This window comes from Odocoileus virginianus, chromosome 6 (assembly GCF_023699985.2).
Source record: "Odocoileus virginianus isolate 20LAN1187 ecotype Illinois chromosome 6, Ovbor_1.2, whole genome shotgun sequence".
Lineage (NCBI taxonomy): Eukaryota > Metazoa > Chordata > Mammalia > Artiodactyla > Cervidae > Odocoileus > Odocoileus virginianus.
The window spans coordinates 72,865,034-72,889,217 of NC_069679.1; the positions used below are offsets into that span (position 1 = coordinate 72,865,034).

The window sequence follows — 24,184 nt, forward strand, 5'->3', positions numbered from 1 at the left end:
CAGGGCTGGGAGAAGCTGGCCAGGGAGCCTTTGGGGAGCAGGATGGCTGCAGCTCCTTCCATCCTGCCCCAGCCCAGTCCAGCAGGCTCCTCTGGCCTCCCGATGCCCACACTGTGCCCGCCTGGGGGACACCTGGTCTCTCCCAGCAGCATCCCTGGCCTAGGGTGGCCAAACCCTACTACCCTCATCATGGCTGAGATTTTACAGAAACAACAGGAAAACAACAGAAATAAGCCAAGGAAGCGGATACAGAGAACCTGAGGAGGTAACAGAAAGTGGATCATCCAAATTGGCCTACAGATTGCCCTGGGACTTCTCTGGTGGCTCAGATTCTTTTCCCTGGTAAAGAATCTGCTTGCCAATGCAGGAGACCTGGGTTTGATCCCTGGGAGGGAAGATCCTCTGGAGAAGGAAATGGCAACCCACTCCAGTATTCTTGCCTGGAGAACCCCATGGACACAGGAGCCTGGAGGGCTACAGTCCATACAGTCCATGGGGTCACAAAGAGTCGGACACGACTGAGCAACTAACACTTTCACTTTCTTTCACAGATGGCCTGGTACTGGCCAGGGTCTTTCAAATAATGTCGCAGCACCCAACTTTACAAGGAACCCTTGAGGAGCTTGTTAGATAACAGATCCCAAGGCCTCCCCAGCAGACAGATTTAGCCAGTCTGACAAGGCCTGGAAGTCGCATGTCTATCAGACAAACTCCCCATGATTGTGACAGCACTGAAGCTTTGGTACAGTGGCTCACTGGCTCCCTGGACCCAGATCTGCAGTTGCCTTTCTGACTCCTGTTTAGGGAGAGAGGGCAAGAATATGCGACCCCAGCCAGCCCACCCTCCAAGGCGAGCTCGCTTCTCGGAGGGTGAAGGGTTAGTCTCCTGCTCCCCGTGGGGGACCTCTCACCTTCACAGCTGTGGCCCAGGGCGCTGGGCTGGTAGCCCGCCTCGCAGTCCCTGCAGGAGAAGGAGCCGGCAGTGTTGGTGCAGACTCCGGACGGGCAGACTCCCGGAAAGGCGCACTCGTCTAGGTCTGGGGGAGATAGCCAGCCAGTCGGTCACGCGGGGGGCCCGGGGATGCCTCCTTGCACCTGGCCAGGCCAGAACCACCCTGTGCCTCTGGCTCCCTCTCTGAGCTTGCTGGACGCTGTGGGCCCCCGAGGAAGGGGAGCCCCTGGCTCTGGGCCTCCTACAGGGCACCCCCGCACCCTCTCCCCGGGGATGCTCCTGGGGTGGCTCGGCCATCAGCTTCCTTCCCCTTTGTTGCTGTGACTCCCTTTCCTTCTGTCTTCATGGAGAAAACAGAAGCTCAAGGCCATTCACAGGGTCCTCTCGCCTAGCCTGGAGACCCCCAGCATCAACCCCAAACCAGGGGACAAACGGAGGGTTCTTTGGGAGGTCCAAGGGCCTGTGCTCTCACTCCCCGTTGGCCAAGCCTCTCCCCACGGTTACCTTCGCAGGCGGTGCCATCCTCATTCACCCAGTACCCACTCTCGCAGGCCGAGCAGGTAAAGGAGCCCTCCGTGTTGAGACAGAGGCCCGTGGGGCACGAGGCCCGGATGGCACACTCGTCGACATCTGAAACAGGCCATTGAGCTCTGTGTGGGGCTCTCTGCAGGACAGACATGCCAGGCTAGCCGGAGGTTGGCAGGGCGGGGCGGGGTGGGGTTGGGGGGTGTTGGGGAAAGACAGTGTGCAGCAGCGCTGTGTTGGGTCAGCTCAGGGATGTGGGCCAGAGGGAAGGAGCTGCAGGCGGACGTGCCGTGGATGGACAAAGGGGGCTTCGGATCCTTGTACCTTGGCAGCCCTTCTCATCTGGGGTGACTTCGTAGCCCTGATCACAGGAGCATCTAAAGGAGCCCTCCAGGTTGATGCACGTTCCGTGGGCGCAGACCCCAGGGGTCAGACACTCATTCACATCTGTGGGAGAGAAGTCCAAGTTGACCTCCTGTCCCCCACGCAGCCTCCAGCATCAGGCCGAGAGCGTCTCTGTTACGGGGCCGGGGAACCAGCATTCCAAGGGGCCCTAGCGCCCTAGGAAGAACCAGAGGTCATTCCTGCCCCTGGACCCATCTACCTCGGCCGGGTGCCCTTCCCCCACCAAACTAACTCCCATCCCTGAGCTGACTTCAGCTCCATCCAGTGACACATGGCGCCCTGCAAGTTCTTACAAAAGGGGGTCCAGGTCCCCACCTAGTCCTGGGACTGGTTTGGCCCATCTGAGGACACTTGGAGGCAAGTGTCTAAAGACTCCTGCCTCACCTTAGAGTGAGTCTGAACCTCTCTGGTTTCCTCCCTGCCAACCAAACGGGTATGTTTAAGCCCCATATTCTCAGCCTACCCACCAGCTTCAGCGGGCGAGTGGGTAATACAGAGAGAGGCCAAGTTCTGCCTGGGCGGTTGAGCGGCAGTCTCAAGGGCCTGGGAAACGCCTGCCCTCTCCAGAGCCTCAAAGCCTCTATTCACGACTCAGTCCCCCCTGGCATCCTGAGCCCTGGGCCCTTCTTCCTGCGGGGGCTGAGGGAAAGCGCATTCCTCCTATGGCTGCCATGCACCCCCACCCTCCAACCTCCGGAGAATAGCACCGCCGTTTTCTTAGGCATTGCTGTTAGAGGTTGCTCTTGAGGTCCAGGAGGGCAGAAGACCCCTCCTCCCAGAGAACTACATCACTGGCATCAGCCTCTTCCAAAAGACGCGTGGCACCTTCAGCCTACCTAGCAGAACCCAGCCACAGAAGTCTCTGGAACCTTGAGCTGTATGTAGCTCCTGGATGGATATGGCCAAGGAGCCTAAGGCCTCCCCCCACCCCCCGACCCTGGCTGATTCAGAGGGCAGAGCACCAGTAACTGAAGCACACCCACCTCATCCCCAACGCCATCTGGAAACCCAGCTGGGTCACGAAGGACAATAGCCTCTAAGCCATTTCCCTTTGCCCATGCCCCACCCCCCACCCCCCACCACCATGTGTGGGCTCAACCCAGGGTCCCAGGCCAAACAGACCCCTCTGTGCCTTGGCAGGCAGCCCTCACCTACACAGCTCCCGCCCTGGCCCCTGTAGCCCTCCTCACAGGGCAGGCAAGTGTAGGAGCCGGGGGAGTTGACGCATCTCCCATCAGGGCAGGTGCCAGGGTGACGGCATTCGTTGATATCTGAAAAAATAACAGCCCCTGCCTTGGTCATTGCTGGGAACCACAGCCCACGGGTGGGCTGTGAAGGAGCACATCCTTGACTCTGCCCTCAGTCAGGGAGAAGGAGGGATGTCAGTTTCTGTACAGATGGAAACTAGGAAAATATGAGTGTTCCCCTGTGTTCCCAGCCCCACCTCCCACCCACCGTCCTGGACAAAAGAGAGATGGAAGACCTTGAGGAAGGGAGAAGCCCTGCTGCAGGAGGCCATGCTCTCGCTAGCTTGGGAGGGTGAGAGGGCTTGACATCATGAGCTGGACTCTTGGGAAGGGCCTTCATCTCTCCCTTGTTCGTTAACAAGGGGTGACGATGATGGGATTGGACGTGCTTGGCACAGAAGCCCCAGAGACCCCAGAATAGATCCTAGCTGGGCAATGAAGGCAAAAACGGGCTTCCCGGCACCCGGAAATGAGGACTGAGGATGACTCCCCCAGTCTTTGATGTGGCCAAGACCAGCCCTGAGGCTGATGCAGAGCAAGGCTGACGCAGAGGCTAGAAAGGCTGTTGGAGAGGGGAATTTTCTTCCAGCTGAGAACCACGCCCACTCTGCTGAGATTCAGGAAAGCCAGCCGGAAAGGATGAGTCTGCGCACCGATCAGACAAGAGGGGGACGATCAGACAAGAGGGGGACAGGTGAGCCATGGAGGGGGAGGGGCCAGTCCTGGGAGATGAGAACAAGGGGGTGGAGGGCGAGCTTGCTCCCAGGAATGGCACACAGGGCTCTGCCCAACGCGAAGCTGGCATGCTGGGGAGTCCAGCCTCCAAGGCACCCCAGCGACCTGGGCCGAGTTGGGGAGGTCGGAACCTGGGGATTGAACTCTGGGTCAGGACAGCAGGAAGACGTTTGGCTCTTCCGGCCCAGTGTGCAGGCTCCCAGTCACTCTTCACTACAGACGGATTGACTGAGCTCCGGAGGAAACAGGAGGGTTCACCCTCCCTGTGTGGGTAATTGTCGCCTTCCCACAGGAAGTCCACCTCCTCATGGAGATTCAGAGGCTCTACTGACCAGGAGGAAGACCTGCTCAGCACCCAGGGAGAAGAGAAAGGCAGGAGGCAGCGCCAAGGGTCAGAACACAGGCTTCCTGCAAAAGGACTCAAGGCAGCAGCTGTCATGATAAAACAGGACATGGGCCTGGAAGTGGAGGGTGAAAATGAATCTCCTCTGAGGATGTTTGGTCTGCAGAAGACTGGGTAGATCAGAGCCCTCTGTTCCAGGGAACTGGTCACTTCTCACGGCCAAAACTTCACCCTACGGGTCCACATGAGGAAGACATACACACAGCAGAGGGTGTTTCAGGGATGTGTGTACTAGGAGATACCTAGAACTCCTGGGCAATCTCAGGGACATTGAGATAAGGCTCATCTCAGGAAAGAGGGCAGCCAAGAATCCCTCGTTGGGCTGTGGTGATACCAGGCTAAATTTTCTAGAAGCTTCTGTAAAAACAGAACTGGAGAGAACAAGACGGAAGTGGAAGAAATGAAGGTTCTAGGGCCACCACCTTTGGCCAGCACCCTGGCCTGCCGGTCCTGGCTAAGATACCAGAAGCAAGATGGGCAAAGCCATTGGGAATGAGCCACAAGTCTGCTTCAGGGATGCGAGACTCGGGGACGAAGAGAAACAGAAGGAGGCAAGGATGCTCCTCTAAGACCACACCGAGGAAAACCGGAGCCTTTGGACCTCTCCTGCAGGGTCAGGCAACATCAGAAGGAGATTAGACTTAGCGGGAGCAAAGGGCTCTGAGCTCTGCCCTGCCCCAAATGTTCTGGGCACACCTGCAGAGGTGGTGCCGGAAGTGCGTCATGTTGGGCGTTAGGAGACCTATGGGACAAATTCTGCTTCCCTGAGAATTCCAGCTCTCACTCTTTGGGTCGTGATGGGCTTATGCCTCCTGGTCCCTTGCGGTTCTTGTGGGGCAGGAGGACTACTGCTGGCCAGTAGCTTGGAGTGGATATCATGTGTGTAATCTATGGGCCCAAACACTTATTTGTGTGCAACCTTGCAGAGTGCGTTCTTCCACGGACAATGGCCACATTCAAGATGCTATTCCTTTAGCCTGGTTCAAGGATGAGAAGACATGGGGCAGGACCCCCAGCAGACCCATGATGGATATGCAGCTTTGGTCAGATATCAAGTCTGCTATGTCCTACATGACGCTAAGATTGAGGCTGGTTGTTACTGCAGCGTAACCCGGCCTATCCTGGCACACTACCACTGGCTTCCTTCCCCAGACCAGAGCCCCAGCCCATGATGTTCATGCCTGGGAGGTGGGGGCGGGGGTTGGGGACAGAGGGTCAAAGCAGCCCCCAGTCTCTACCTGAACCAGGGCCGGCCTCTTCTAAATGGGGGCCGATATATCAGAGCCACTAGCCAAGCCATGGATGAAATGGACTCCCTGTTAAAAGCACAGGCTCTGAAGTCACCAGATATCCTGAGGCTGTCCCACCAACTTTTCGGTGCCTGGATGAGAGCCAGATGTTTTTTGCCTAGTCTAGGGTTTAAATTTTAACCTAAGATTATGATATGTTTTGGTAAAGGTTTTACCCTAGTTGTCGGGGGGCAGGCGCTGTCTGTCTTTTTTATGGCTGTATTCTTGGCCCATGGCTGGGACACAGCTGGCGCTCAAGAAGAATTTGCTGACCAAAGAATGAGACCATGTGATTCACTAAATCTTCACATCCTCTTGGTATGAGGCTGCTGGAAAGACCCCAGAAGACCCCAGGAAACAGTCACCCCAGGGACCAGCTTGCCAGCCTGCTGTCTGTACACTGGGCAGATGGTGGAGCTTCTCTAAGCAGCACTGCAGTCTCTGCTGGAGGAGATGGAAGGGTACTGTGAGAGCCCAAGGTGGGGAGGGTGCTCCAGCAGGGGCTGGACCCAAGGGCGACCTTGGCGGTAGGTGGAGGACAGCGGAGCCCTGGCAGTCTGCAGGGGAACTTGCCCCTCTCCGTGGGAACCCAGAATCCCGGGACGACGGAAATGCCATGGAGACTTTGGATGGGCTGCTGTCCAGACCACTCAGGCCCTTCACCAGAGACTGTGAGTTTAAGTGGAGAGAGAGTGGTTTCTTAGTTGGAGGAAGAAGAAAGAGGGAGGGGGAAATTGACTGGGCTCCCAGGGTGATGGGCCGGGGCTGTGGTTACGGGTGGAAACCTGGAGGAGCGTGAAGGCTACATCAGTCTTTCTTTCAACAGACTCAGAGTGTCTGCCCCGGGCCAGGAACTCAGCCTGACCTCCCAGCCAAGGTGTGTGTTTCTGGGACCTTTCCTCCGGAAGGGAAGGGGGCGATCCAGAGGCACAGGCTCAGACACTGGGGGGAGACAAGACATGAGAGAGAACGGGCTCCCCTACTTGCTGCAGGGCTGCCTGCGCACTTTGCATGGTTATTCGGCAGGTTAACCAGAGCCCCTGCGATGGGCATTATGGTTTCCATCTTCAGACACTGAGACAATAAGCCAAACCCAGATCTGTCTCCACCAGAGCCTGTGCCCTCAATGTGGACTGGTTAGTATAAATTTGAGATTTTAGATGTCCTTGGATTTTCCTAGTTCATTTCCTTTGGTTTTACTTTTTAATCAGGTCTCACGCCAAATGAATAATGCTGGATGCTTAAATGAGGCAATCTATTGAGTCCCTAGTCCACCACCTGGCACATATAGCAGGCACCCATCAAATGCCAACTCCCTTCACTCTCCCTTCTCCTGGAATATGCCAGACTCTGTGGTTCAGCAAGCTCATGAGGACAGGGGGTGGGTTCTGGCTTTGATCATAGTGGGCCTGACTTTAAAGGGGGAGGCATTGAGAGGGGAAGGTGAGATGCTGGGGATTCAGACAGGGATGTGTCTGTCCTACACCCCCTAGCGACTTCTCCCCTTTGTCAAGACCTGCCGGGACTCTGGACTCTGCTTCTGTAGTAGTGGCATTGGCAGTTTGTGAGGACATCAGTGGGCAATGTCACAGCCAACTTGTGACACTGGGAAAGGGAGCTGGGATGAGGGCTTATTCATTTATTTTTTTCAACTAGTATGTATTGGTCCAATGCATGAACATTTGTCAGGTGCCCACACACGGTCATCTAAGGATATGGTCCAGCTTATAGCCTAACAAGCTTTAGCCAGTAGATCAAGCTTGATGCCTGAGGCCCCTCCCAGATGTCAACCTTCCCTCTACCATGCAACTCAAGTGGTGGGCAGAGGTGCACAGAGGGGAGCCCCTGGGATCTCATCTACATAAAGTTACTCTGTTCCCATGCTGTCAGGGCAGACAGGATGCCAAAATCCCACTAAGGGAACAAAGAGGCTCCTGGAATCCCTAGACAGGTCTCTCTGTGCACAGGAGTGGGCTCAGCATCAAGGAGAACAGTCAGGGGTAAGCTGGAAGGGGAGCTGGTGGTGGGCAGTGCATGGGGAAGGACGAGGAGATGACGGGGAGGAACCAGGAGATGATGGGGAGGGACAGGAGATGGTTGAGAGGGACAGGAGATGATGGGAAGGGACCAAGAGATGATGGTGAGGGATAGGAGATTGTGGAAAGGGACCAGGAGATGGTGGGGAAGGACCAGGAGATGATGGGGAGGGACCAGGAGATGATGGGGAGAGGCCAGGAGATGGTGGAAAGGGACCAAGAGATGGTGGGGAGGGACAGGAGATGGTGGGGAGGGACAGGAGATGGAGGAGGGCAACCCATTCCTTACCTTGGCAATGTCCTTTCCTGACCATGATGTAGCCCTGGTCACACTCACAGTGGTAGGAACCCTCCGTGTTGGTGCACCGACCCCGGCTGCACACCCCTGGCTGCTCACACTCGTCTATGTCTGTGAACACATAGAAGAGTCCTGAGTTGGGGCCAGCCCTGCAGGGGGTCCTGGGGCACCCCCTCAGAGACCAAGATCAGGGATGTCCATGCTGAGGCCCAGACAGGGAAGACATCCTTGCCACAGCCATGAACGGCAGGGGCTCTGAGGCCAAGTCAGATTGACCTAGCTCAGGCCTCTGCAAACTCATGAGTTCCCTTCCCCCAGGGAAGGTGGCTACTTTGGTGGCCCTTGGAGACCCTCACAGCTGTCTCCTCACTCCAATGAAAGGGCTTGTCTTGAGGTCAGGTGGCAGTGCATATGGCACTATCTGAGGAGACCACCAAAGTCCCCCTGCTGACCCCAATACCTTCCCCACAGCTCTGCTCCTAGAGTTCTTAGGGGACTACGTAAAGGTTAGTGAAGTCGCCCAGTCGTGTCTGACTCTTTGCGACCCCATGGACTGTAGCCTACCAGATTCCTCTGTCCATGGGATTTTTCAGTCAAGAGTACTAGAGTGGGTTGCCACATCCTTCTCCAGGGGATCTTCCTATCCCGGGGATTAAACCCAGGTCTCCCGCATTGCAGGCAGACGCTTTGCCATCTAAGCCACCAGGGAAGCCCAAGGCTAGGGATTAAAGGTTAGGGATTGGGATTCCCTGGTGGTCCAGTGGTTAGGACTTGGTGCTTTCACTGCCAGGGGTCCAAGTTCAATCCCTGGTTGGAGAACTAAGATCCTGCAAGCTGTGTGGAGCAGCCAAAAGAAAAAAGTTTAGGAATTAAGCAGCCAGTGCGAGACAGTATCTTAGGCAGCTGTGGATCTGTTCCCGTGGTTTCTTCTATTGTCCCAAAGCACAATGGGGCCCCATAATGGCTTGAAAGCCCAAGCCTGGTCGTGCCTTCTCTGTTAAGGCCCTACCAGGATTCCTTGCTGCTCAGGCTGCAGCCTCATCCCAGCCTTGCTGTGTTTGCTGATCCCCGTTGGTCTAGCCTCCAAGCCTTCAATCGCACAAATGCCTCTGCTTGGTTTGATGGCCAGCAGAGCCCTGCCCGCATTTCAAGGATGGGTTCAATTTATCAACTCTAGACGGCTCTGGCCACCCCCCATTCCCTGCCCAACACAGTCAAATTAACAGAGGACTCGCCTTTTCCCCCCACCCCCCACTCCCAGCAACAGTTCAACACTGAAGCTCTGTGCAGATGAGATGAGGTCATCCAGGTGAAGGGCTTAGCACAGTGCCTGCCTGGCACGAGGTAAGCACTGAATTATTATTGTTGTGCTCAGTTGCCAAGTCATGTCCAACTCCCTGTGACCCTGTGGACTGTAGCCCGTCCATGGGCTCCTCTGTTCATGGGATTCTCCAGGCAAAAATACTGGAGTGGGTTGCCATTTCCTTCTCCAAATACTATTATTATTATTATTCTAGCACTAAACCTGCTCCATAAAACCCAAGCACCTCTGCCCGGCATGTGATATCTCTCATGACCTGGCCCCTGCCTGATTCCCTCACCATGGTTCCTGCCTCCCACACACCTCCCAGACTCAGCAGCCACATGGAACCTGCTTCTGAGCTTCTGCCTGCCCTGCCTCCTTGCCTGGAGAGGCTTCACACCCACCAGCTTGGCCGTCTCCTTTCCATCTCTCAGTGAGGCTGCCCGCACCCCTCCAACCCACATGGCCCTTCCCAGGGTTCCCTTAGGGATCCGTAGGGGTGAGTAACTGCTTCCCCCCACCCCCACGACTTCTGAGAATGTGCCTTATTATTCCCAGGCCCTTAGTGCCTAGCCCAGAACCCCCAAAGTACCTATTGCATGAGTGGAATAATAAGCATTTGTTTTCAGACAGTGTTTTCATCTGAGCAATACCTCATAATACTTCAGTGCAGAGTGGTAAAATGTGCACTCCGAGGCCCACGTCTAGAGATTCTGACCCAGTAGTACTGGGGTGGGCCTAGGAACCTGCATTTTAATAGCTCTCCAAGCAATTCTGAAATAACCGGTCCTCACTTTGGGAAGCTCTATTCCCAGTGGAAGAGGAAAGGAAACTTGCTAAAGGACTCAGGAACTGCTGGGGCCAGGATGACTGCTGGATGAATAAGGCTTGGAAAACTGACTTGTTCTATGGAGAAAAATGGAAATGGAAAAGACTCAGTCTTAACACCCATACAAGGATGGACTCCAGATGGATTAAAGCATGTTGTGAGGGACTTCCCTGGTGATCCAGTGGCTAAGACTGGAGAGGCTGGGGTTGGGTCCCTGATCAGGGAACTAGATCCCACACGCCACAACTAAGACCCAGCACAACCAAATAAATAAAATATATAACTAAATTAAGTAAATAAATAAAAAAAACATGTCATGAAAGGCAAAACTGTAACTGTAATAAAGGAAGGTGTAGATTATATTTGTGACTTACAGTGGGGAAGGAATTTTTACATAAATCCCTCAAAGCATAAAAATAAAGCAAAAAGGTGAATTTCTATGCACCAGAACTATGAATTTCTGTTCAAAGAAGGATTCATGGATAAGGTCAATGGGCAGAGGACAAGACGTAAAAATTATCATATCTAAACCCAGGCAAGTATCTGGAATATATAAGGAACTCCTAAACAGCCACAAGGAAAAACAGGAATGACCACTGAACTGAGCAAAAGATGAGGACAAGCAATTTCTAGGTAAGGAAACCCAATGGCTAACATATAAAGAGATGCTCATATTTACTAGTAAAGCAAGTGTTATTTTAAATATTTAATTAAAACTACTATTTAATAATAATTATTGCTCAGTCATGTCTGACTCTTTATTACCCTATGGACTGTAGCCCACCAGGCTCCTCTGTTCATGGGATACTCCAGGCAAGAATACTGGAGTGGGTTGCCATTTCCTCCTCCAGGGGATCTTCCTGTCCCAGGAATCGAATCTGGGTATCCTGCATTGCAGGCTTGGGGAAGCTCAAATATTTAATAGTCAAATAATTTGTTCTAGAAATTGTAATGGTTTCTATTAATTATATAAATTAATGAAATAATTTATAAATAAAAATATTTAAAATAAGGAGATACTCTTTTACGAGAGCAGCAACATTTAGAAAGTGGATGTTTTCAGATAAGTCCTCATCAGGTGGCAGCCAAGCCCTGTTGGAGAAGCTCTGAGAGCTGACCTTGAGCCTCCAGCCTCCTCCCGCAGCTGTCAGGCTGGCAGAAACCTCCAGACACCCAGGCTGGCACGCGGCAGGACCGCTTGTCTGGGTCAGACCTGGTCACACCCTTCCCTGTAGCAGCCACTGCCTATCCCGGGCCAGCACCTTGGGCTGGGCCTGCAGGGAGCAGTGCCTCCGGCCCACAGCACTTGCCAAGGCTGCAAAGCCCACCAGAGAAGGCCCTTAGCCCCCAGGCCTCTGCCCTTGATAACAGCACTGCCGCCTGAGTCACCTCCCTGGGAGCCGGCTGACCGCACCGCCGCCCTCGGCTTGCAGACCTCTGTTGGCGGCCACTGTCTGTGGGCCGGCGACCAAGCACGTCAGTCTGGCGCTCGAGACACTTAGCAAACTGGCGTTGGTTCCCGCCACTTCCTCCACATACCGGGCGCTCCCGTCACTCTAGATTTATCGTTATTCCCAGAGTGCGCCAGGCTTGTTCATGGCTCTGCCCTCTGCAGAAGTGCTTCCCTTCCCCTGAAATACCCTCCGCTTCCTCTTCTCCTTCACCGTGTGTGTGTGTGTGTGTGTGTGTGTGTGTGTGTGTGTGTGGGAGGGTGTTGGAAGCAAACCATGCTTTGGGGCCAGGACGATTTTGATTCTGCTTCCAGCTCAGCCACGGCTCTAGGTGTGAGGTCCCTGGGTGTTTCAATTCACCTCTCTGAGCCTCAGTTTGTTAAACTGTGAAATGGGGATAAGGGTTTCTACTGCACGGGGTTGGGTGGGATGATGAGCGTCACAAAATAAAGGGCTCACGATGGTGCTGGCACATGAGAACAGCTCGTTAAATGGTAGCTGTTATTATTCTGGCCCCATTCGAACATCCCTGTGGGAAACCTTCAGACTTTCTTCCATACGGAACCAATGTGTCCTCATCCCACAGTGCCAGAGTCCACGCCTTACTCAGTGCAGTTCCCCTAGAGCTCACACGGCTCCCCGCCAGAACCAGAAACGCGAGTCCTGAGAACAGCAGGGCCATTCTCCAGGTGAAGGATTCCGACTGGGTTATGAGTCTTGCACTGCTTGGAAACCACTGCATCCCACTCTCTGTAAACTCATTAGTAAAAATGTAAGCGGAAAGTTTCACATGCGGCACAAATGCTGCATATTAAAGGGCCTTTGTTGTAAAGGCCCCATGCAGAGCTTCCCAGGGAAGCTTAAAGCTTGCAGGCATCTCCCAGCAAAGGCGCCCCTGATCCCCAGGCTGCCTGGAGTCCCAGCTGGTGTCCTCACAGGTCACCCTCTGTACCCAACAGGAAAGAAGCTCCTTGTCACTCAGAATTTGGGGACCTGGCTGCTTGTCTTCATCTCCAGCCGTGTCCCGGGGTTTCCCCTCACACTCTTGGCTCCCATCACAGTTTCTTGGAGTGCTGGTGAATATTTTACTGCCTTTCAGATTCGTACCCCTCCATCTGGTCTCAGCGACCTCAGCCTCAGTGTAGGTTCTGCTTCCTCCCAGGTCCAGGTCTGAGCCCTGGTCTCGGTCCCCGCATTCCGCACACTGCAGCACTGTGACTAGGTGCTGCAAACGCCTGGATCCTCCTCCACCCAAACACTGCCTGTGGGGTCCTGTACCCCTTCCAGGAACAAGGGCGGCTCAGCTTACCTTGGCATTCCTGCGTGGCCCCCGAGGCGGCCAGCTTGTAGCCAGGGTAGCAGAAGCAGGAGTAGGAGCCCACGCGGTTGACACAGCGTCCCCTTCCCTTGCAGGGGTCCCTCAGACACTCATTGTCATCTGAGCAGAGGGAGATGGGGAGGGCAGTCAGGGAGGCCTTCCTTTGGGTACCTGTGAGCCACTTGCCATGCTAAGGGCTGGATAGGGGATGGTGCTGCAGGGCAAGGAGGGGCTGAGGGAGCAGAGGAGGCTGGAGAGATGAAAAATCTCTGAGCCTGGGGACCTTGAAGTCTGTCCATTGGGCTCATTCAGGAACCAAGGGCCTGGGGCAGTGGCCCCACACCCCCTTCTCTGCCCCATGTCCCTGTTCCCCAGGGCCCCGTGATCATTTCCTTTCTCCTTCAAGGCACAGCGGATGTGTCTCCCTTGTATAAAATCCTGGGGGAGTGAATCAGGCCCACAGTGGATGATTTACGTGTTGTGCCTCCAAACCTCTCCCCCGGGTATGGCCAGCAGGTCAAGCTTCGATCTGCCCATCAACCACACAGCACTGCTTGGACTTTCGGTTGCCTTGGCCTCTGGACTGGCCCCCAGCCTTGCCCCCACCCACCCTAGCCACCGAATGAGCCCTGGCTGCCCGCGTGGACACCTGTGCAGTAGGCCTGGCTAGGGTGTAGCCGGTAGCCGGGGCTGCAGATGCATCTGTATCCATCTGGGAGGTTCACGCAGGTGCCTGGGCCACAGATGTTGGTGGCCCCAGCAGCACATCTGTCAATGCCTGTGGGAGATAGCACAGCTGAGGCTGTGGCGGGGTGGGACGGGTGAGGGCAGTGGGCTGGGATGGGGGGAGGGTGGGGGCAGGGCACGTGAGCACAGAAGCCTCACCCCAGCCTTGGCTGGGCCCTCCCACATCCATGTATAGCAAGGCCTTATATAAGACTCCACGCACGGCCCCTCTTCCAGGGACCCGAGCCCTACCAGGATGGAGCATGCAGTAGCACATCCTTCTGACCGAGACCCAGGAGTTCCAGTAACCTGTGTCCTACGTCCCAGCAAAGGGCCTCCGCCCCTGAGGCCCCCAGGCTGACCTCATCCTGAATACAGGGTCAGTTCTCACCCCAGAGTGAGGGCTTCCCTCCCCTGGAACACCTTGCCCAGTTTCTCCCAGACAGGCAGACAGATTTGGTGAGCAGGGTCTTGGGAAAACTGCCAGGCGATGAGGGTAGATGTGGGTTGGGGTCCAGCTAAGCAGGGCCTTGAATGCCACACTGAGACAAGCTGGTAAGAAAGGGGGTCATGGGAGTCGGGGTATGATCAGAGCCATCTCAGGAAGACCACGCCTCTCACATACCACCTTGATTAGAAAAGCAGGAAGGTGGCAGTTGGACTAGGGTGGGAGGGGAGGCACAGGGGCCCCTAGAAACCCACCGAAATGAATTAAACACGGACTTCCCTGGGTGGTGGTAATGGGGTAGAAAGCAGGAGATGGATACTGAATTCAGAAACAGTTTGGCGACTCACCAGAACTCAGGGCTGAGGCTGCATTGAGGGCAGAGATTATAGCTCTTTTGAACTTGTGTCCTTAACACTAGAAAAGTACCTGGCACTTAAAACACACTGAATGAACAGATGACTGAATGAATAAGAGAGGCTTTCACTGGAAGTCTTAGCCCGAAGCCTACACACCCAGGCTCCCCGCCCTGCCCCACAGCACTGAGGAAACCCTCGGAGACCCCAGGGAATGGGCCGGGACGTGCCTGTGTTGGTGCATAACGGGGCTTCACAGTGTTTGCTAGATTGAACTGAACTGAATGCCCACACTGGCCGGTATATGAGGCTACCCTGCCCCTGGCCTGGCTCCGAGTTTGTGTCAGCCTGGGGGCTCAGGAGGACCTCTAACCAGGAGCTACGTGTCCTCCCCAAGAGGTAAGGCTGGGGATGGCAAGGGGGGAAAGGGACCAGGAGAAAGGTTCTGGGCTGTGTGCAGGGCGGGGGGTGGTGGTTTCGTCCCCACATAGCTGATGCCCCAGCTCCGCCCCTGAACCCAGCTTGTCTTGCCTGCTGGGTGGAGGGGGGCCTAGGACACTCCCTGGAGCAGTGCACTGAGCCTAGAGAAGAGGGGTCCTGGGGAGGGCAGCGGAGACGCCCTGGTTCAGGCCTTGGAAGGCCAAACTCCCAGCCCAGTTCACTCTCTGGACTGTTTCCTCAACCTGCAGGGTCTCTCCCTTTGCTGAAGGAAATATCCCTCACGCCGAGGTGACCTCAGTCTATGAGGTTAGAAGCAGCAAGGCCCTGACGAGGGCACTCATGGGGGTACACACATGAGCACACAGGTGGACACACACACACGTGAGCACACACATGTGAGCACACACGCGAGCAGACACATGAGCACATACATGAGCACACACATGAGCGCACACGAGCACACATGTGAGTGCACATAAATGAGCGTGCACATGTGAATGCACACATGGCTGCACATGAGCACATACACACATGTGATTGCATGCACACAAGCACACACACATGAACACACACAGACACACGAGCACACAGATGAGCACACACGTGAGCACACAGACAAGCACACACGTGAGCACATATGCACACACAAGCACACACATGTGAGCACACACGTGAGCAGGGAGCAGCTGTGCCAGCACTGGCCCTGCTTCTCTGGAACCAAGTCCCCAAACAAGGAGGCTTTGAGGAGGGCGCATTCCAGAGCAAGGTGGATATGCCAGGGCTCTCCCCCGCACCACACCCCCTCACAGCAGCAGTGGCCAGAGCCGGGGACGCAGGCTCCCAGGCAGCCAAACAACCTTAGACATAGAATCACTTTCCCTCCTGAAAGTCGGCCCTCCCCATGGGCAGGAGGCTGCCCGCCACCAGGGCACTCAGCCAACTCGGGGTCAACAGCCTGGAAGAGGCAGGATCCTGGAGGCCCCATGGGCACCCCTTCCTGGAGAGGGTCCCCTGGGTTCTCCTGGAAGGCGAACTCTCCCTTCCCTTTCTCCTGCCTGGCCTGCCTGGTGCTCCAGACAGGACTCCTCTGGTCACTAGGGGCGCCCTGTGCCCTCTGTGGGATGCAGCTGGGGGTGCTGACCCCAGCAGGAGTCCACTGAGTACTGTGCATCTGGGGGGACAGCCGGGAGCACCTCGAGGGGCTGCTGCACATACCTGAGGGCGCCGGGGTCACCAGTGCATCGGTGGGGGCAGTCACTTGTGCTTCTTCCGTGGCCTCTGGAATCCCCTGTTCAGGCATTGACGGTGTTGGTTTTTCCAGGGCAGCTCCTGTGGTGGGAAGGCGGTGGGGGTGCAGGTGGGCCTTGGCCCCTGGACTGCCCACTTTCCTTTCTCCGAGACAGCATTCCCTCCAGAGCTGCCAGGCAGTGCCCTTCCCTCCTCCCTGCCATCAGGCTCCGAGAACAAAGGCTGGAGCCTGGGCGGGTCATCCCCTCTGCCTCCTAGTCTCCTGAAACTCCACTTGGCTCCAAACAGTCAGAGACTCTAAGAGCGCACCTAGTCTCACCCCCCGCTTCTCAGGGGAAGAGGCAGAGGCTTGCGGGAGCAGCCACTCATCCACGGCCGCTAGCTTGTTGGAGACAAGCCGAAGACGGGGCCTACTTCAGCTTTCTCCTGCTGCTTGCTAAACATTTTAGAGTTACAGAGCTCTGCCTCCAACACCAACATCTCACCTGCCTTAAGAGGCAGTGGGGCAGGCATTCGTGTACACCTCACAGCAGAGGAAGCTAAAGCTGACTTCTGAACAGTATCCTGTCCCCAGCCAGCCAGCTGGGCTCTTTGGAGCTCTAACCATCTCCTGATGGGCTCTGCAAAGCTCTAACCATCTCCTGAAGGAAGGCAGGCCTGGGAGCAGGGCCCTCTGAACTTGACCTGCCCCCACTTCAGCCAGCTTTTCCTCTTTGGTCTCTTTTATTCCTCTTTGGTTCCTTTCGGTCTCAGTACCATGAAGGGCAGAGCGAGTGCTGCAGCTGGGGAGGGATTCGCAAGGCATGGAGGTGTCTTTCACTGACCTTCTAACACCTTAGGTGTACAGAGCTCCCAAGAAAAGCGTTCACCTCTCACATCACCCGCAACCTCACCTGATCCGAGCCTCTGGCATCAGCTCACGTGTACTATTGCTACTCCTAGTTAAAGTCTTTCCTTCCCTCCCTTTGTTTCCTGGGCGCTACTAGGAGGAGGCACTCACCTGGGACCCAGGTGGATAGCTGGGTAACACTGGTTGTCACCTGCAAAGAAACGGGAGAAGATCTCTCACTGCCTGGAGAATCCCATGGATGGAGGAGCCTGGTGAGCTACAGTCCATGGGGTCTCATGACTGAAATGACTTAGCACAGAGTTCTAGACCTCATAGGCTGTGATGCAAGTCTGAGCCACAGCCAGGGCTAACGGGACACATTCCTGCTCACTTTCTGAAGGGCTCCTCCCACCCCCGACCTTCTCGAATGACAGAACTTGCACTGTAGCTGCCAGAAAAACCAGAGCTGCGATTATTACTTCTTTTAGGGTACAATTGGGTCTTGGGATCAACTCTCCCACTTTTGCTTCTCTGTAAGTAAAAATCCTATGTACACTGGATCGTTCTCCCTTCCCCCCATCATGTGACTTTGCCCTGCAGCCTCAGCACTATACCAGGTCCCAGTCTCTGCCACCTTTGCCCAGCTCCTTGGTGGGATGACTCACTCACCTGGCCGGCCTGAGAGTCACCTAGGGAGGAAAGGTGAGAGCGTGAGCTCAGCGAGGACACGTATGGCTGCCTGCTCCTGCCCCACGGCCAGGGCTGGTTCACTCTGTGACCTCCCTACTTGGTCCACAGCAGGCCCGGTGGCAGAGAGAGCTCTGACTCATCTTACCTGCCCCTGCCACCCTTCCAGGACTGGCCAGCCCAGATCCCAGGATCCCTTGTCTGGGGGGCCTACAAGGTGGTCAGCTGGCGAGAGGAAACCTCTGGCTTTCCTTGAGTGCCACTGGCGACAGGAGTCCCACCCGCTCTGGGGCAGTCCGCCCTTTCTCACTGCAACCCTCCTTGAGCTGCCGCCTCCACCCTCCCAAGCCTCCCGGCCACACAGGGTTGCTGTGCCCTGGGCCCAGGCTACAGGGCAAGGCAACAGTTCTAGGAAGTGGGGTATTGCTCTTGGCCAGCGCCCAGTTACCATGGTGACTGGGGCTCTGCCTGACTGCCCTGTCGGTCTGTCCCTGATTCGAGGAGCACTTTGTTCATCACATAGTTCTCCATGTCCTAATACGCCCTTGTACTCCATGCTACCAGTAACCCAGGGGTGCCTTCTGCATGGTTTGCCAGGGCACCTTCCAGGGGTGCCTCAAGCCCCATATCTTTCCAGCCCCACGTCTCCTGGGCCCAAGGCAGCTAAGCTGGAGCCAGTGCTCTGACTCTAAGGCCATGGGAGGGGATCCGAAGCCCCCAGATTCCCTAGAATGCACCTGATAGCTCCTCCAGGAGCCAGCGCCAGCCCCAGAAACAGTGTGGCAGGGGCAGGGGATGGCAAGGCAGGGTCAGCGGCGGTAAGGGGGCAGATGGTGCTATGGACCCCCCACCAGCAGCTCTCTGGGACACAAGCACCTCTTAACCCCAAAGGAGGAGGTGTGGTCTTTCCATCAGGCTGTGTGGCCAGGTTCCCAAGGCTGTGCTACGTTTCCAGCTCCCTTTCCTAACACCCCCAAGGTGGGACGCCATGGGCCCAGGGTAAACACCCCACGGCTCCTTGAGGGGCTGTAACCTGAGGGGGCGGGGAAGCCCTCTGACCTCCTCCCCAAACCAGATACCCTTGTCGGGGATGGTCTCTGCCTCCACCCAGGTGCTGGTGGCCGCCCGCAGTGGCTGCCTCTCTGCTGGCCTGGACAGGGTCCCGTTGCGCTTCGGGCTGCGCTCCCTCGAGGGCCGGGCCAGTTCCTCCTCCTCAGCTTTCCTCATGGACAGGCGGATGTCCGAGCTCGAGTAGGTGTAGCCGTGGCCCGCAGGGCAGATCTCCCTGAAGGCCTCTGCGAGTTCAAGGGTCAGAGGACCAGCTGAGGGCTGCTGTTCCCACAGGAAGCCAGGGTCCTCCTTTCCCTCCCTCCTGGGGGACAGGGCAATGTGGCAGCGAGGAGGGAGGGGCCCCAGGTTGGGTTAAGGAGTGGGTCAGGGAGGAGGACTCAGGGTCTCTGGCCTTAGGTTAGGCCCAGGGTGGGGATGGGGGGCAGGAGCAGACAGTGGCCACTGGCATGGAGGAAGCAGCTCGGTGGCCGGGGCCGAGAAGGGGACAAAGGGTTACCTGTGCCGGGCAAGGGGCATTTTTCACACAGGCTGCCCCATGCTTTGCCCACTCGGCTGCAGCAGCATATCTGCTTGGTGATCCGCTGGGCCAAAGGCAGGGCGCAGGTGCCGGGCCCCAGCAGCCGGTAGCACAGCCCCTGCTGCATGGAGACGGCCTTGTCCGCTGCAGTGGGCACAGGGGCAGGTGAGGGTGGGCAGGTGAGGGTGGGCAGTAGGGGGTGGGCAGGAGGGCGGTGGGTCACTGGGTTTGGCGGCAGGTGGGAGTGGACAGGTTGGGGGGCAGACAGGTAGCCAGCAGGAGGGGAAAGGCAGAGGATGGTGGAGTGGCTGGCCACGGGGCTCAGATTGGCCAGGCCTGTGTCTCGGTGTAGAAGTTGGGGCCCTGAAAGTGCTCACAGAACATGAGGGAGAGTGGCTGCAGGAATGCTTCAGCCCCTCCTCAGGTTATCTGTTTGAGGGGCCTGGACGCCCACCCTCACGTGGGAAAGCTGAGAGCAGGGAAGGGGATGTGCCTGCTTGTCTCAGATTCTCAGTCTACGGGGTTGACAAAAGCCATCCTGGGGCGCACACGTGGGGAGCGGTGTGCCCTGAGGGCCACAGGGTCTCCCTGGGTAGGTGAGTCGACGTGAGATCTTTGAGGAGCTTTGAGGACAGGGGCCCTGCCTCGGTCATCTTCGCAGCCCAGGCAACCTAGGTAGTGTCTGGTGCAAGTGGGTGCTCAGTCAATGCTCGCTGATGGACGGACGGAGGGCTAGATCCATGAATCAAATCCTCTGGACTTCAGTGAATGTGAGCCACACTGGGCTTAGAGAACAACAGCCAGGGCCATCTCTGCCTCCCTGCCTGGAGGGTCTCTTTCCAGCATTAATAAATAAGTGACCATCAACTCTTTCTGACATGTTCTCCCCATTCTGTATCCCCTCATCCTTTGCTGTCTCCTCTTATTATCTCCTTGCCCTGAGGACGCTGGGTCCAATCTCTCCCTTGCAAGGGTGCTCCCCTCCCTCTTGTGAGGGTGGTGCTCGAGTTTGTCTGTCTTGCGGTCTCCCAGACCCAGTGAACTTGGCAGTTCATAGACTAAGAGCTTGGCAGGCCACAAGGAGCTTTGTTGAGCCTTGGGTGGCCAACCTGAGCTGGGTTGCTCCTTTGCAGAGTCCAGTCGAGACTGGTTTTATTCAGTACTGGTCAGGCCTCCCTGGTCTGGGCTGTGGTGTCAGTTCTGCCATGGGGAGTGGCAAACGGGGGAGAGGGGTAGGGGAGTCATGGGCAGGCGACTGCTAGCCTGGGCCTCTCCCAGCTGGAAACCACAGAGGTCCCTGGAAACAGCTGCCTGAGTGTACATACAGGCATGCACACAGACAATGCTGATATGACTAGTGGCACATCCGTGCTCACAGATGCAGAGCACGTCCAGACATGGGGACCGCGGGATTCACGGAAAGGCCCTGGGGCTGGCAGGCTCTTCCTACGATGGGCAGGCTCTTTAAGAAAGGTCTGCAGCGAAGGGCCCAGGCAGTTAGGCTCAGGCGCTGGGAGAGGCAGCCGCTGCTCAGTGAGACATCACAGCAACGCACACACCCCCAAAGCAGATGAGGCAACAGATGGGACAGCAGTGATTAGAGAGAAACAGAGGAGTAGAAAATCCCAAACTGCAAAGCCTTCAAAGAAACGCCTGAAGCCAAAAGAGAAGTGGTGACTGTCTCCATCCCAGTAGGACGAAGCACAGGGTGTTTGTTGGCGCCCAGTCCTAGGTGGAGTGGCAGCCTGGGGTCTGGGGGCGTTTCTGCTCTCAGCCTGGCCTGTGGACCCCGAGGGTCCCACCTTGCCCCCCAGCACCCCTACCCGGCCCCTCCCTGCACTCACACACACAGCGGCTCCTGGACGGGTCCAGCAGGAGGCCGGGTCTGCAGGTACAGAGGTAGCTGCCCCTCGTGTTCACGCACTCCGAGTCCTCACATAGGCCCAGCGTCAGGCACTCGTTGACATCTGCGGGGAGCAGGGACATGACCAGGTGCCCACTCCACCCCACTCACTCCTGATGGAGGGGAGGAACCCAGGCAAAGCTCTGCTATGATTCTCCAAGTAGAAGAGCAACAATAAGAGAGCTGTTTACTCAGTGTGATCCCTCTCGCTGGGCCTCAATTTCTCATTTGTAAAGTGGGGATAATAATAGTAACCACCATGTAGTCCCATTAGGGGGATAAAATTAGATAAACATTGCAAATCACTGGGTCCAGGAACTGGTGATTATGGTCATAATGTTAAGAGCTAGTGTTCATTGAGTGCCTAGCATGCCAGGGACCACACCAGATGGTTTGTATATGATATGTGTGTGTGTGTGTGTGAGTGTGTGCGCGCGTGCGCGTGTGCTCAGTCAATCAGTTGTGTTTGGCTCTTTGTGACCCCATGGATTGGAGCCCACCAGGTTCCTCTGTCCCTGGGATTCTCCAGGCAAGTGGGTTGCCATTTCCTACTCCAGGGGATCTTGCTGACCCAAGGATCGAACCTGCATCTCCTGCACTGGCAGGCAGATTCTTCACTACTGTGTCACTTGGGAAGCCCTTGCACATATCTTATTTACTTCTCAGAATCTTATCAAGTAGGTCCATGTGGCCTCATTTTACAAGTGAGGAAACTGAGGCTCCAGGAGTGACTTGCCCAAAGTTGCTCAGCTAGTAAGTGGCATCCTGGGAAGTAACGAGGAGGTCTGTCTAGTCAAGGCTGTGGTTTTTCCAGTAGTCATGTATGGATGTGAGAGTTGGACTATAAAGAAAGCTGAAAGCAGAAGAATTGATGCTTTTGAACTGTGGTGTTGGAGAAGACTCTTGAGAGTCCCTTGGACTGCAAGGAGATTCAACCAGTCCATCCTAAAGGAAATCAGTCTGAATGTTCATTGGAAGGACTGATGTTGAAGCTGAAACTCCAATACTTTGGCCACCTGATGCGAAGAGCTGACTCATTTGAAAAGACCCTGATGCTGGGAAAGATTGAAGGTGAGAGGAGAAGGTGACGACAGAGGATGAGATGGTTGGATGGCATCACGACTCAATGAACATGAGTTTGAGTAAACTCTGGGAGTTGGTGATGGACAGGGAGGCCTGGTGCGCTGCAGTCCATGGGGTCGCAAAGAGTTGGACACGACTGAGCGACTGAACTGAACTGAACTGGCTTGGGAGGTGGAGAATGGTGCCCAGTGCCTCCTATTCAGTCTTCCTTGAGAGACCCCGAAGCATCTCTGCTGGACCCAAGATCCAAGGGTCATGTCCATAGTGAGAAGCTGCAGGATGGCAACTTCCAAGCTGCAGTTGCTGAGAACTTCTCCTCAGAAAGAAAGAGGAGGTGAGAGGCTGGAGGCAGGTACTGGGAGGAGGGCAGGGGAAATCCCAGCCCTCACACTCCAAGACGTCAGAAGCTCTCCTGCTGATGGCACCTTTGTTGACGATGGTGAACATGGAAGATCTGTGATGGGCACCCAGCTCCAGGGCCCGCAGGTCATACTCGGCAGCCCAGAGCCATCTGCTTGCCTGAAGCCTTTGGGAGGAGTAGGCACTGGGCACAGGAATAAAGATGATGAAAGACGACCCAGCTTGGGCACCAAGGGGAGCTACTCCTTGCTGGATGTTCTATTTGGGGAGGGGGAGCTGAGAAGGGGAACTGATCCATTTGCCTCCAGACTGCGGACTGAGTGACATCTAAACAAAAATCTGAGCTGCCTCCCATCTGCTTGAGAAGCTTCTGGGCTCCCCATCACCTCCTAGAGGGAGCCTCTAAACCCTCACCTGGTACCCAAGGCTCTCCATCATTTTCCAAAAGCCTGTGGCTGAACCGGTGGCTCTGGTGAGACCCTGGGAAGCCTGTGTTATCTCCTGTGGATACACTGGCGGTACTCCAGCCAGCCCAAACTGCTCCTTGGCTCATGCTGGTTCCTTGGCCTGGAATCCCCATGTCCCTTTTTAGATGGCCAACCCTACTCCACTTCCCAGGTGGCGCTAGTAGTAAAGAATCTGCCTGCCAATGCAGCAGACCCAAGAGATGCAGGTTTGATCCCTGGGTCGGGAAGATCCACTGAAGGAGGAAATGGCAACCTACTCCAGTATTCTTGCCTGGAGAATCCCATGGACAGAGATACCTGGAGAGCTACAGTCCACGGGGTTGCAAAGAGTTGGACATGACTGAAGTGACTTAGCATATAGCACAGCACACTCATTTTTAAAGTCTAGGTCAGATATCACTGCATTGCAGGCAGTTTCTTTACCAGCTGAGCCACGAGGGAAGCCCAAGAATACTGGAGTGGGTGGCCTATCCCTTCTCCAGTGGATCTTCCCGACCTAGGAATCAAACCGGTGTCTCCTGCATTGCAGGCAGATTCTTTATCCACTGAGCTATCAGGGAAGCCCGGTATCACCTGGAGCCTTCCCTGATCTTCAAGTCTGGAAAGGATGCCATAGCCCCCAGTGCTTCCTCCTCTCGAGAGCACTGCTCTCATTGTGTGAAGTTGTTAAGGCATCTGTTTTCACCTGGGACAGTGGCTGTGTCTTGTCCATCACTATGAACTAACACCTAGTGCAATGTATGCAGCTCATAGCAATACCCCCAGATTAGCCTGTGGAAGTAGGAGACAAGGATGGAGATAATAGGGACGGTACCTACAGGTACAGAGACGAGGGGTCCCATCCCAAACAGGGAGATCACAGCCACAGACATGGGTGGGGGGAGGTTTCAGGGGCAGGGTCTCCTGGGGAGGGCCCCTCAGGAGCTCGGAGGAGGGAAGGTGGAGAGCCCGTCTGAGACCCTGGGAATCACTTTAACCCTGCAGACTGGGAGACCTGCCTGGCAAAGAGGCCACTGGGGACGGTTTAGATATGAGCAGCCCCACTGCACTCTCTAAGGGCAAAAATACTAACTTCTCTGCACACCCACTGGCCACGAGGTCCTTGCTTCATTGCCCTTGAGGGAGACAGATCCCCCGGGCTGGGCTGGATCAGAGGCCTCTCCCTTGCCTGGTCCAGGCACCGGTTCTTATTCGTGGGCCAGAAATCCCCACAGGCAGAGATAGCCCAGACTCCTCTCTCCTAAAGAAGCCTCTGGGGGG

General features: G+C 55.9%; 1 protein-coding gene and 1 long non-coding RNA gene across 3 annotated transcripts in view; one reads left to right on the forward strand and one right to left on the reverse strand.

Annotated features, from left to right (window-relative positions):
* LTBP2 (latent transforming growth factor beta binding protein 2) overlaps positions 1-24,184 on the reverse strand; it is a 103,179-nt gene that overhangs the window by 10,281 nt on the left and 68,714 nt on the right. Inside the window, 13 exon segments of the mRNA XM_020906898.2 lie at positions 912-1,037; positions 1,457-1,582; positions 1,802-1,924; positions 3,034-3,153; positions 7,882-8,001; positions 12,783-12,911; positions 13,441-13,569; positions 15,975-16,088; positions 17,008-17,047; positions 17,506-17,525; positions 18,603-18,818; positions 19,091-19,255; positions 20,956-21,078. Coding sequence (XP_020762557.2) covers positions 912-1,037; positions 1,457-1,582; positions 1,802-1,924; positions 3,034-3,153; positions 7,882-8,001; positions 12,783-12,911; positions 13,441-13,569; positions 15,975-16,088; positions 17,008-17,047; positions 17,506-17,525; positions 18,603-18,818; positions 19,091-19,255; positions 20,956-21,078 — 1,551 coding nt within the window.
* On the forward strand, positions 3,149-6,721 carry LOC139035682 (uncharacterized). 2 transcript variants are annotated; one of them, XR_011488378.1, is made up of 3 exons: positions 3,149-3,823; positions 4,157-6,227; positions 6,383-6,721. It is a non-coding gene; the product is annotated as an uncharacterized lncRNA (long non-coding RNA). The 2 variants fall into 2 exon arrangements; XR_011488377.1 differs by having other exon boundaries at positions 4,157-6,721.